A 12,363-nucleotide genomic window follows, 5' to 3' on the forward strand; every position below is an offset into this window, starting at 1 on the left:
GTCTCACCATTTAGAGCATGGGCTTGTGTTGAATTTTGTACACTGCTTCTCAAGTTCTGACCCCCGATATACCTACTGTATAACACAGAGAACTCTGCTTAATATTCTGTAACAAGCAAATTGGGAAAAGAATTTGAAAAAGAATAGATACCTGTGTATGTGTAACTGAATTACTTTGTTGTACACCTGAAATGAACATGACATTGTTCATCAAATATACTCTAATATAAAATTAAAAGTTAAAAAAAAAAGGACTTGATGGAAATCTGTAGTGGTGCTCTGGAAGTCTTTTTTGTGCGAAAGTGGCTTCCTAGTTTGCCCTAGTGGTAAAGAACCTACCCGCCAGTGCAGGAGATGTGAGACTTAGGTTTGATCCCTGGGTTGCGAAGATCTCCTGGAGGAGGGCATGGGAACCCACTCCTGTATTCTTGCCTGGAGGATTCCATGGACAAAGGAGCCTGGCAGGCTACACTTCATGGAGTTGCAGAGTTGGATATGACTGAAGCAACTTAGCACGCACACACATCCTGCCAAAGTCACTCCACTATTGAAAACTTTCAAGGGACATGCCAGGGAAAGCTCACAGATGCTGAGGATTGCCTGCGGTCATGCACTGCAAGAGCTGGGCACTGGAGAAGCTGTCTGAGTTCTTAAGGTAGGATCTCCGTGCTGGAGAAACCACTTGCATTGTAGCAGTAGAGACTGGAAAAGTTGCCTGTGCTGTGGGAATTGAGCACCAGAGAAGAGGCTCATTGAAAACATGTAACACTGGAGACATCCTGTGGAGGGACCCTCCTAAAGACAACTTACAACCAGGAAGCAGATCCCCTTTCTCCAGAAGAAGTTCTGCTGAGTCACAGCATACGCTACACAAAATGCTTCAGTTCAGTTCTGTTGAGTTGCTCAGTTGTGTCTGACTCTTTGCGACCCCATGGACTGCAGCACCCCAGGCCTCCCTGTCCATCACCAACTCCCAGAGTTTACTCAAACTCATGTCCATTGAGTCGGTGATGCCATTCAATCATCTCATCCTCTGTCATCCCCTTCTTCTCCTGCCTTCAATCTTTCCCAGCATCAGGGTCTTTTCCAATGAGTCAGTTCTTCACATCAGATGGCCAAAGTATTGGAGTTTCAGCTTCAGCATCAGTCCTTCCAATGAATATTCAGGACTGACTTCCTTTAGGATGGACTGGTTGGATTCCCTTGCAGTCCAAGGGACTCTCAAGAGTCTTTTCCAACACCAAAGTTCAGAAGCATCAATTCTTCAGTGCCCAGTTTCCTTTATAGTCCAGCTCTCACATCCATACATGACTACTGGAAAAACCACAGCCTTGATTAGATGGACCTTTGTTGGCAAAGTAACGTCTCTGCTTTTTAATATGCTGTCTAGGTTGGTCATAACTTTTCCTCCAAGGAGCAAGCGTCTTTTAATTTCATGGCTGCAGTCACCATCTGCAGTGATTTTTGGAGCCCCCCAAAATAAAGCCTGTCACTGTTTCCATTGTTTCCCCATCTACTTGCCATGAAGTAATGGGACTGATGGGACCAGATGCCATGATCTTAGTTATCTGAATGTTGAGCTTTAAGCCAACTTTTTCACTTTCCTCCTTCACTTTCGTCAAGAGGCTTTTTAGTTCCTCTTCACTTTCTGCCATAAGGGTGGTGTCATCTGCATATCTGAGGTTATTGATATTTCCCCTGGCAATCTTGATTCCAGTTTGTGCTTCTTCCAGCCCAGCGTTTCTCATGATGTACTCTGCATAGAAGTTAAATAAGCAGGGTGACAATATACAGCCTCGATGTACTCCTTTTCCTATTTGGAACCAGTCTGTTGTTCCATGTCCAGTTCTAACTGTTGCTTTCTAACCTGCATATAGGTTTCTCAAGAGACAGGTCAGATGGTCTGGTATGCCCATCTCTTTCAGAATTTTCCACAGTTTATTGTGATCCACACAGTTGAAGGCTTTGGCATAGTCAATAAAGCAGAAATAGATGTTTTTCTGGAACTCTCTTGCTTTTTTGATGATCCAGCAGATGTTGGCAATTTGATCTCTGGTTCCTCTGCCTTTTCTAAAACCAGCTTGAACATCTGGAAGTTCATGGTTCACATATTGCTGAATCCTGGCTAGGAGAATTTTAAGCATTACTTTACTAGCGTGTGAGATGAGTGAAATTGTGCGGTAGTTTGACCATTCTTTGGCATTTCCTTTCTTTGGAATTGGAATGAAGACTGACCTTTTCCAGTCATGTGGCCACTGCTGAGTTTTCCAAATTTGCTGGCATATTGAGTGCAGCACTTTCACAGCATCATCTTTCAGGATTTGAAATAGCTCAGCTGGAATTCCATCACCTCCACTAGCTTTGTTTGTAGTGATGCTTTCTAAGGCCCACTGGACCTCACATTCTAGGATGTCTGGCTCTAGGTGAGTGATCACACCATCGTGATTATCTGGGTTGTGAAGATCTTTTTTGCATTTCTTTTCCAATTTCTTTTCTAATCCCTATCTCCTGTACAACGTCACGAACCTCTGTTCATAGTTCATCAGGCACTCTGTCTATCAGATCTAGTCCCTTAAATCATTTCATGGGAAATAGATGAGGAAACAGTGGAAACAATGTCGGACTTTATTTTTTTGGGCTCCAAAATCACTGCAGATGGTGATTGCAGCCATGAAATTAAAAGACGCTTACTCCTTGGAAGGAAAGTTATGACCAACCTTGACAGCATATTAAAAAGCAGGGACATTACTTTGCCAACAAAGGACCATCTAGTCAAGGCTATGGTTTTTCCAGTGGTCATGTATGGATGTGAGAGTTGAATGGTGAAGAAAGCTGAGCACCGAAGGATTGATGGTTTTGAACTGTGGTGTTGGAGAAGACTCTTGAGAGTCCCTTGAACTGCAAGGAGATCCAACCATTCTCCTCTTTCAGTTTCATCAAGAAGCTCTTTAGTTCTTCAGTTTCTGTCATAAGGGTGGTGTCATCTGCTTATTTGAGGTTATTGATATTTCTCCTGGCAATCTTGATTCCAGCTTGTGCTTCATCCAACCCAGCGTTTCTGATGATGTACTCTGCATATAAGTTAAATAAGCAGGGTGACAATATACAGCCTTGACTTCCATTGGTCAAGGATGAATTTTTCAGGGTCCCAAATCCATTTTCACAGAGCAGGAAAAATGAATAGATTTGGAGCTAATAAGCAATCAATCAGTAGCTAGCAAAATAGTTTGTACAGATATAATGCTGATCACCCAATATTTAGGTGTTGATACTGACTGTTTCCTGGTAGCACAGATGGCAAAGAATCTGCCTGCAACGTAGAAGACCTGCGTTCAACCCCTGGGTCAGGACGATCCCCTGAGAAGGGAATGGCAACCCACTCCAGTATTCTTGCCTGGAGAATTCTATGGACAGAGAAGCCTGGTGGGCTACCGTCCATGGGATCGCAAACAGTAAGACATGACTGAGTGTGTTAAACAGCACACTGACTGTTCTAACATTGACATTGAAAAATAGGAAAAGAGACCAAGGAAGAGAACTATAAGGGAAGAAAAAAGAAAGGAAGGTAGCATTGAACGGAGGGAGCTGGAAGGAGAATAAGAGAAAGGAGATCTCTGGTTTTTAAGCTGCAGATGACTTATCACTGCTAATGGGCAGAATTTCATGATAAAATTCGAAATATTCTTTTCTCCTAAATATTAGTATCATTGCTCTCTTACAGCCATATTTCTGAATAATTGACTTGATAGTTTAGATTTTTTAAAAGTCCTGTAGATTAAATATTAGCTGGGTACTAGGAAGCTGGGTAAGAGCTTTGGTTTGTTTACTGTGGTCCCTTATTTATAATACTTCTTCCATGATATTAAAGAAGCACCTTTATAGGAAGAAAGCACTTAAATATCAGTCATAGAAACATAATTTCAAAGTGAAAAAAGAAAAAATACTGGGCAGGGAATTTCTCTGGCAGTCTAGTGGTTAAGACTCTGTGCCCCCTCTGCTCCCTGATCATGGAACTAAGATCCTGCATGTCATATTGTGTGACCAAAACAAAACAAAACAAAACAAAAAAAAATTAAAACAAAACAAGCAAACAAAAAACACTGGATGTAAATTAGATGGAAACCTATTTGATGGAAAAAACACTGAAGATCATATGAGAAATAAGGGTTTGCAAAGAACATTTCATAATCATAAATCTTTGTCAATTTTATGGTGAGTTTAAGATGAAAGGGTTGAATGAATGAGGTAACAGATGAAATCCTTTATTCATATATGAGCTTCATCAAGTGAAATTGTGCCAGAGTATTTCTGGGGCCCAAGTCACTGTTTGTGTGGGCTGCCCAGCTGGCAGAGTCATAGAGAATCCTTCTGCCAATGCAAGAGATGTGGGTTAGATCCCTGGGTGGGGAAGATCCCCCAGAGGAGGAAATGGCAACTCACACCAGTATTCTTGCCTGGGAAATTCCATGGACAGAGGACTCTGGCAGGCTGCAATCTACGGGCCCGCCAAGAGTCAGACACAACTGAGTGCCCGAGCACACACAGTTCGTGCACCCCGAAAATAAGTTGTATATCAAGGATCAGAACTTGAGAGGCAGTGTACAAAACTCAACACAAGCCCATGCTCTAAATAAAGAGCCACAGCCCATCAGGTCCCAGCCTAGGAGCTGTGGAGAAGGAGCCAGAGAAACAATGAGAGGTGGTCCGAGGGAGCGACTAACAGTACCCGACTTAGCTCCTGCAGACAGGACTTTCGAGTGTTCTGAGGTTACCTCTTAGGTGAAGGGGTTTCTTAAAGATGCCCAACTCTCTGTCTTCATTTTTGGAAAATAAAACCAAACAAAGTCCCAAATTAAAAGTAAATCAAAGAACCTTATACACAGCTTTCTAGAGGCTCAGCAGGGAACATGGCATTCTGGAACACCTAATTGAGTACCCTGAGCACTTTATAACCAAGAGGAAGGTCCCTGGCAACTTGGCCCCATTACAAAGCATGGGGGCAAAGTTCCAACTTTAGGGTCCCCCAGTGCTAGCCATGATGGTTTTTATTTAAGGCTGATTGGACCCCCCAAGTAGAAGGATTGGAAATTGCTTCTGAATCAACTCTCCCATACAATTCTTGTGGTGCCAAATTTGAGCAATAAAATAAAGAGAGAGAGAGAAAGAGAAAAGGAAAACAAGAAACACTCTTGAAGTCCAGAAGAGCTTAGCTCATGGATATAATAAGAAAACAAAGATGAAAAAAGTATGTGTTTGTTCTTATAAAATATGGAGTCAGCACTTCAATTTATTGTCAAACTTCTTTATCACAGCTGTTGCTAAATGTATTCTAGAAAGAACGGTGGGTGAGTGCCTAGATTGGGATTATGTGAATCACTACTTGACAATGCTGTTGATTTCAAGATCCAGGCTAATTACCCAGGCAGGGCAGCCAGACCATCGTCTATCTCCAACAGAGAGAACGGACTCCACATTCAGCTGAGTAAGTTAAGCCTCTCTGGATGTCCAGCCTCTGCTCTCTACCCACACCCAGAACAGGCTGTCCTGAGACTTTGTCTCTGAACTCAAGGGAACAGCGAAGGTGAGGAGGGATTTCTGTCTGCCTTTTCAATCTCTATCTGAGCTCAGGCTTCAAAAGGCAAATGAGAGATTCCCTTATCCCTGAAAAGTGAAAGTAAAAGTCACTCACTTGTGTCCGGCTCTTTGTGACTAAATAGTCCATGGAATTCTCCAGGCCAGAATACTGGAGTGGGTAGCCTATCCCTTCTCCAGGGAATCTTCCCAACCCAGGGATCGAACCCAGGTCTCCTGCATTATAGGCAGATTCTTTACCAGCTGAGCTCTCAGGGAAGCCCATCTCCCTTGTCCCTACTGTTTGCCTTTTCTGCAATTCAATCTCCAGGATCTGCAGGGTTTTAAATCAGTGTGTCTCTACCCTGTTTAGAAAGAATAATGGACATCTTCAAACCAAGTTGTATCTCAATTCCACTCCAGCCTGTGGGGGGGGGGGGGTGGTGGTGGTGTGAGGCTCTGTTATCTGTGCCTGTCTCAGGCCCTTAGGTTCAGATGTCGTGGTGCCAGTTCTCCAGTGATTGACTGGGTTAGGGATTAAAGTCTATTTAAATATGAAGTATAGAGGTTGTGAAAGGAAGTCATAGAATCAGATTGCCTATGGCCAAATCTCAGGGCCAATGTTTAAAAGTTGTGTAAGACTAGTCTAGTCAGTTAAGCCCCAAGTCTGTTCCCCCATTTAAAATACAGAGATAAGAAATAGCAAACATTTGTGTAATTCTTTTTCTATGAAATACATTTAAAGCACTATATACTTTCCATTCATGTATTCTTCATAATTGGAGAAGGCAATGGCAACCCACTCTAGTACTCTTGCCTGGAAAATCCCATGGACGGAGAAGCCTGGTAGGCTACAGTCCATGGGGTTGCTAAGAGTCGGACATGACTAGCAACTTCACTTTCACTTTTCACTTTCATGTACTGGAGAAGGAAACGGCAACCCACTCCACTGTTCTTGCCTGGAGAATCCCAGGGATGGGGGAGCCTGGTGGGCTGCCATCTATGGGGTCACACAGAGTTGGATGCGACTGAAGCGACTTAGCAGCAGCAGCATTCTTCATAATATTCCAATGAAGCAGGTACTGGTATCATATTTATCACTCCATTTTATTAAGAATAACAAAGCATAGGGTGGTTAGTAACATGTCCTAGGTCACAGGCCACCACTCAGTAGACAAGGATTAAACCCAGCAAGTTTAACTCTAGAGAATTAAGTGGAGAATTTCTCTCCAGTTTTGAGAGAAACATATAATGCTTAGCTCAAAAAGGTATGCTAATGTTTAAATGAGTTCTACAGGGACTTCCCTGGTGGCACAGTGGATGGGAATCCCCTTAGCCAATGCAGGGGTCATGGGTTTGATCCTTGGTCCAGGAAGCAGAGCAACTGAGTCTGTGAGCCAAAGCTACTGAGCGCAGGCTCTGGAAGCCACCGCAATGAGAAGCCCATGTACCACAATGAAGACTTGCCCCCACTCGCCACAACTAGAGAAAGCCCAACCAAGCACACCCAAAAATAAATGAAAGTGAAAGTTGCTCAGTTGTGGCCAACACTTTGCGACCCCATGGGCTATACAGTCCATGGAATTCTCCAGTCCAGAATAGTGGAGTGGGTAGCCTTTTCCTTCTCCAGGGGATCTCCCCAACCCAGGGATTGAACCCAGGTCTCCTGCACTGCAGGTGGATTCCTTACCAGCTGAGCCACAAGGGAAGCCCAAAATCAATCAATAAATTTAAAAAATGAGTTCTGCACAAATGATGCAGGCTTTAGGACAGGGCCTGAATCATAGTAAGCACTTAATAAGTGCTAACTATAATTGATGAGGGTGATGACAATATGGTGTGATAATGTGATAATGGTGATAATGATGCAGTTTGAGAAATACACATCTATCCTTCCTAAGCACAGGTCAGTTTCTTGAGCACAGGTATCCAGGACCATGGAGTCTCTCATCACCTTGAACTGATAAAAATGGAATGAAGCTCTCACTTCTTTAAAAAAAATATAAACCTACTTAGGGCCTCATGGGCTTTCCTGGTGGCTCAGATGGTAAAGACTGCCTGCAATGTGGGTTCTATTGACCAGGGTTTGACCTCTGGGTTGGACGATCCCCTGGAAAAGGGAATAGCAACCCACTTCAGTATGCTTGTCTGGAGAATTCCATGGGCAGAGGAGGCTGGTGGGCTAAGTCCATGGGATCACAAAGTCAGACGTGACTGAACAACTAACACTTCAGGACCTCACAGTGATCAGGTTTATGGTGAAAGAGAAGTGACAGAGAAAAAGGAAAAAGTCAAAGCAATAACTTCTCTATTCTCCTTCCTCAAATTTGACTCATACTCAGGCCCTGTATCAGGTGATTTCCCCCAACAAATTTACTGGATGGGTATCATTTTAGAATTTTACCAGTGAAGACACTGAAGCATCAAAGAGGCTAGGAAATCTGAGCACGGCAAGCAGAGAATCTGAGCCAGAGTTTAATTCAGGCCTGTGGTGCAATGCAGGTGTGGTGGTAATCAGTAATTGTATGTGAAAACTGACTGAGCTAAACTGCAGAGAGTCCCCAAAGTAAGATGCATCCTTGTCTCTTTGCAGCATCTCTCACTGAGAAACATAAAAAGAACATCTTGTATAATCGATACAAGACCTGTGATGCCTGATGGCTTCCATATACCATGCACGGCAGGCTTCAGAAAGTGTCTGGTCAGTTGAAAACTGGACTTCAGAGTAGTTAGGCAAGAGCCAGCTGTCCAGGAAGATATTACACAAGGACACAGGCTTATAATTCCTAACAGTTGGGAATTTGTTGTTTTAAATACCCTCCAGCTCCTCTTTAGTTTCCTGTAGGTAAAAATAACTCAGTTGCCAAGAAACCTATGAGTGGTGATAAGTTCTTATGAAGCAGATGCACAAATTTATTGTTAAACGAAGCTATCTAAAATTTCATTTTATGTATGTGCTATATAAGCACATAGCCTAATGTGTGCACATACCATATCATAATACCCTAAAATATGTTCTGACATTTAAATAATGTAAATTAAGAAGAGAACAGGCTGACCACAAAAAACTAGGGACCAAATAGAGTTCTCGTGCACTTCATCTCAGAGTCATGGCCTCCCAGGAGACTTGCAGCTCATCATAGCTTGAGGAAATTGTTTCTGAGGCATAATTGTCCTATTTCTAAACAAGTGAAACCCAGTGCACATGCTGTATAGATGTAATTGATTTTAGGATTACAGGTATTTATGAACTGAATTTTGTCCCCAAAAGATATATTGAAGTCCTAACTCTCAGTAGCTCAGAATGTGACCTTATCTGGAAATAGGGTCGTTGCAAATGTAATTAAGATGAGGCCATTCTGGAGTCTAGTGAACCCTTCATTCAGTGTAACTGGTGTCCTTACAAGAAGAGAAGAGGTGCACAGCCAGAGGTGACCATGTGCCACCAGAGGCAGAGACTGAAATCTACAAGGCAAAGAATGCTGAGATGGCTAGCCCCTTTGGAGGCTAGAAAGAAGCGTGAAGCATTCTCATTCCTAGCCATTAGACAGAGCATGGTCTTGCAAAACCTTTATTTCAGACTTCTAGCCTCCAAAATTTAGAGAGAATACATTTTTGTTGTTTTAGGTCACTCAACTTTTGCTATCTTGTTACAGCAGCCTTAGCATTAAATGAACATAGAGGCCATTCTGAGAAGAAACCCTGACTCAGTTTAAGATGGAAGAAAAATCTGCTTTGGGCTGTGCATCTTATGAATCTTATTCATCTGCCAGATTTATTTATATTGCATTCTCAGTGCTAAACAAGTATTCGGTAAATGAATGAGTGAATGAGTGAACACGTTTACTTAAGGAGATCTCTCTACCTCTCTGCCCTCCTTTGCCTTCCACTCCCAGAAGACCTTTCCTGATACCTTCCTTCCATTTTTTGTAACTTTTTTGGGGGGGAGTGGTTTTTGTTTTCTTATTTTTCAGTTTTGAGTCTTTGTTTGACAAGTGATTCGCAAATATTTTCTCCACTTTTTAAGTTTTTTATTTATTAATTAAAGCATTTTTTTTTTTTTCCTGCACTGTGAGACTTGTGGGATCTTATTTCCCCAAGCAGGGATTGAACCCAGGACAAAGCAGTGAAGATGCCAAATCCTAACCACTGGACTGCCAAGGAACACCCAATTTGTTAACTTTTTCAGGACATCATTTTGTTTTCTTGATAGAAGGAACTGCTTTAGTAAACTTTGAATTCTCCAAAATGGTTAACACTGCTTTGTATAAAATAAGTGCTTCATTGCTCACTAAATATCCATTAGGTTGAATTGAAGTAGTCAAACTTTCACTGTTACCTTCTTTCAGTTTTTCATTTTCACTTTTTTAAAGTCAAGTTTGTTCCAAGCCCTGCTTTGTAACGTACCTAGCTTTTATCCCTTGTATCCCATGCTTTGAAGACCAAGATGTTCAAGACAAATGTCCCAACCCTTCAGCAAGCCAATGAAAAACTGGTAACATTTGTTATATTTACTTCATTATATTTTTGTTGAACTTTCTAAGAGGAATATTAGACATCATGATATTTTTACCACTAAATACCTTAGTATTTATTTCTAAAAACTAAGAACATCCTTCCTTAATGACAAGATTAGTATCTCACCTATTTAAAAATTATTATGATTTAGTCAATATCATCTAACACCATGCAAGCTCATATTTACCTTTTCCTCGTTGTCTCTGACTGTTTCATGGATGCTTTATTCATACAATCATCCAATCAGTTTCCATTCACTGTATCTGCTTGTTCAATCTTTTTTTTGTCCCCAAGGAATTCTTTTATAACTGAGATTTTATTGGTTGTTTTGAGGATCACGACACAGACATTTCAATTTGTACACAATTCTTCACATACGTACAAGAAATCTAAAATATCATGTAGTTGTGATTCTTAACAGTTATTCCAGTGACTTTCCAGCTTAAAATTTGGAGCAAACTTTCCTTAACAGGATATCAAGTACCAATATCTTCAAATATTGATACGTTGTTACATCATAAGTCCCACTGATTCACAATTTAATATCATATACACTACATACCTAAACTGTCAATCGTTCACAGCACATTAACCAAGTTACTATGAAAACTGGACTACTACGACCAAAGATGTTATAGTATAGTGCACAAAATTCTGACCAGGAGAGCCAAGATCAAAAAGTGGTTTGCTGGAGGAAATAATTCTACCAAAACAATATGGGAAGAGAAGTAATTAAGTGTTCAAGACATTAAATGCACAACTGACTCCAAACTGCCATTTAGTGTGCTTTTGTATTATAGAATATAAAAGCTACCCCCTATCTATGGAATGTTAAGCTGACACCCAAGACAATCAAAGCCTCCCTTATCCAATATCACACTATTTTCTGGTTGTACCAAAAAATAAACAACCAGCAAATGATTTCACCTCTTAAAAGAAAGCATTTACACTTAAAAAATGGGATGAGGTGGGATTCCCTCCTTTTTAAAAATGTTTCTAGAGCTACTAAAAAACTTGCATTTACAAAATAGTTGATAAAAATATTCCTCTGGATTGTACAAGAAGGGAAACAGGGACCACTGACAGGACTGAGTGTGTGGTTATTAATCAGACTTGGCTTCTTTCTCTTCTGCTTCATCAGAGGCTGGGCTCTCCTCGTTTTTAGTCTCTCCATTTTCTGCAGGCAAGTCTTCTTTAGTCTCTTGGTTGGCCACTTCCGCCTGTTTTCCCTTTGCTCCTCTTTTCCCTTTTGTTTGCACTTTTTTGTCTGAAGATTTATCCTCTCCCGCCGCCTTTTTTGGCTTCGTTTCCACTTTTGCAGGAGCCGGTTTAGCTGACAACCTCGCCGATCTCCTCTTGGGCTCCTCCTTCTCCGCTCCCTCGGCGGAGCTGACCTTCCTCTTGGGCATCGTGGCGGCGGGGCGGGCGAGAGCCGGGTGCCTGAGGGCCACGGCGTGCCCTTCGCGCGAGCCTTCGCGAAGCTGAGTTGCCTGACCGCTGCCGCTCCTCCCGCCTTGTTCAAATCTTTTATAAGTCATGTTTAATTTAAACAATTGCCCCATTGCCCTACCTTCCTTTTTCATGTTGTTCTTTAGTAGCTAAGTCATGTCTGACTTTCTTGTGACCACATGAACTGTAACCCACCAGGCTCCTCTGTCCATGGGATTTCCCAGGCAAGAATACTGGAGGGGGTTGACATTTCCTTCTCCAGGGCATATTCCCAACCCAGGGATTAAACCCGCATCACCTGCATTGGCAGACGGATTCTTTACCACTGAGCTACCAGGGAAGCCTTTTTTTCATATCGTGATGTGAAATCTAGATATGGCTTTTGGAAATTCATTATAAATATTTTTCTAGCCATCTATACATTCAAAGTCTGTTCTCAGTAAAACTTTTTTTTTTTAAATAATCAAGATATGGGACTTCCCTGGTGGTCCAGGGGCTAAGACTTCAAGCCTCCAAGGCAGGGGACTGGGGTTTGATCCCTGGTCAGGGAACTAGGTTGTAACTAAGAGTTCACATACCATAACTAAAAGATTCTACATACAACAATGATGATCAAAGATCCTGTGTGCTACAATTAAGATGCAGCATAGCCAAATTAAATATTAATAAATATAAAAAATAATCAAGGTAAAATACTATAATATATACAAACATTACTGCTGTGAAGCAAGGTAACATTCTCTGATACTTCTGTTTCCTCTTCTTATTTCTCTTATCCTTCCCTCGTTTTATCTTACATCTTCACTCACAGAATTCTCGTTGATA

General features: G+C 41.7%; 1 protein-coding gene across 1 annotated transcript; it reads right to left on the bottom strand.

The window, feature by feature from the left end:
* Positions 1–10,999: 10,999 nt before the first annotated feature.
* LOC133042278 (non-histone chromosomal protein HMG-14-like) lies at positions 11,000–11,498 on the bottom strand. Its single transcript, XM_061122802.1, has one exon. The coding sequence runs from the start codon at positions 11,496–11,498 to the stop codon at positions 11,193–11,195; it is 306 nt and encodes a 101-aa protein (XP_060978785.1). The 3' UTR covers positions 11,000–11,192.
* Positions 11,499–12,363: the final 865 nt, after the last annotated feature.

This window comes from Dama dama, chromosome 21, assembly GCF_033118175.1.
Source record: "Dama dama isolate Ldn47 chromosome 21, ASM3311817v1, whole genome shotgun sequence".
NCBI classification, from domain to species: Eukaryota; Metazoa; Chordata; class Mammalia; order Artiodactyla; family Cervidae; genus Dama; species Dama dama.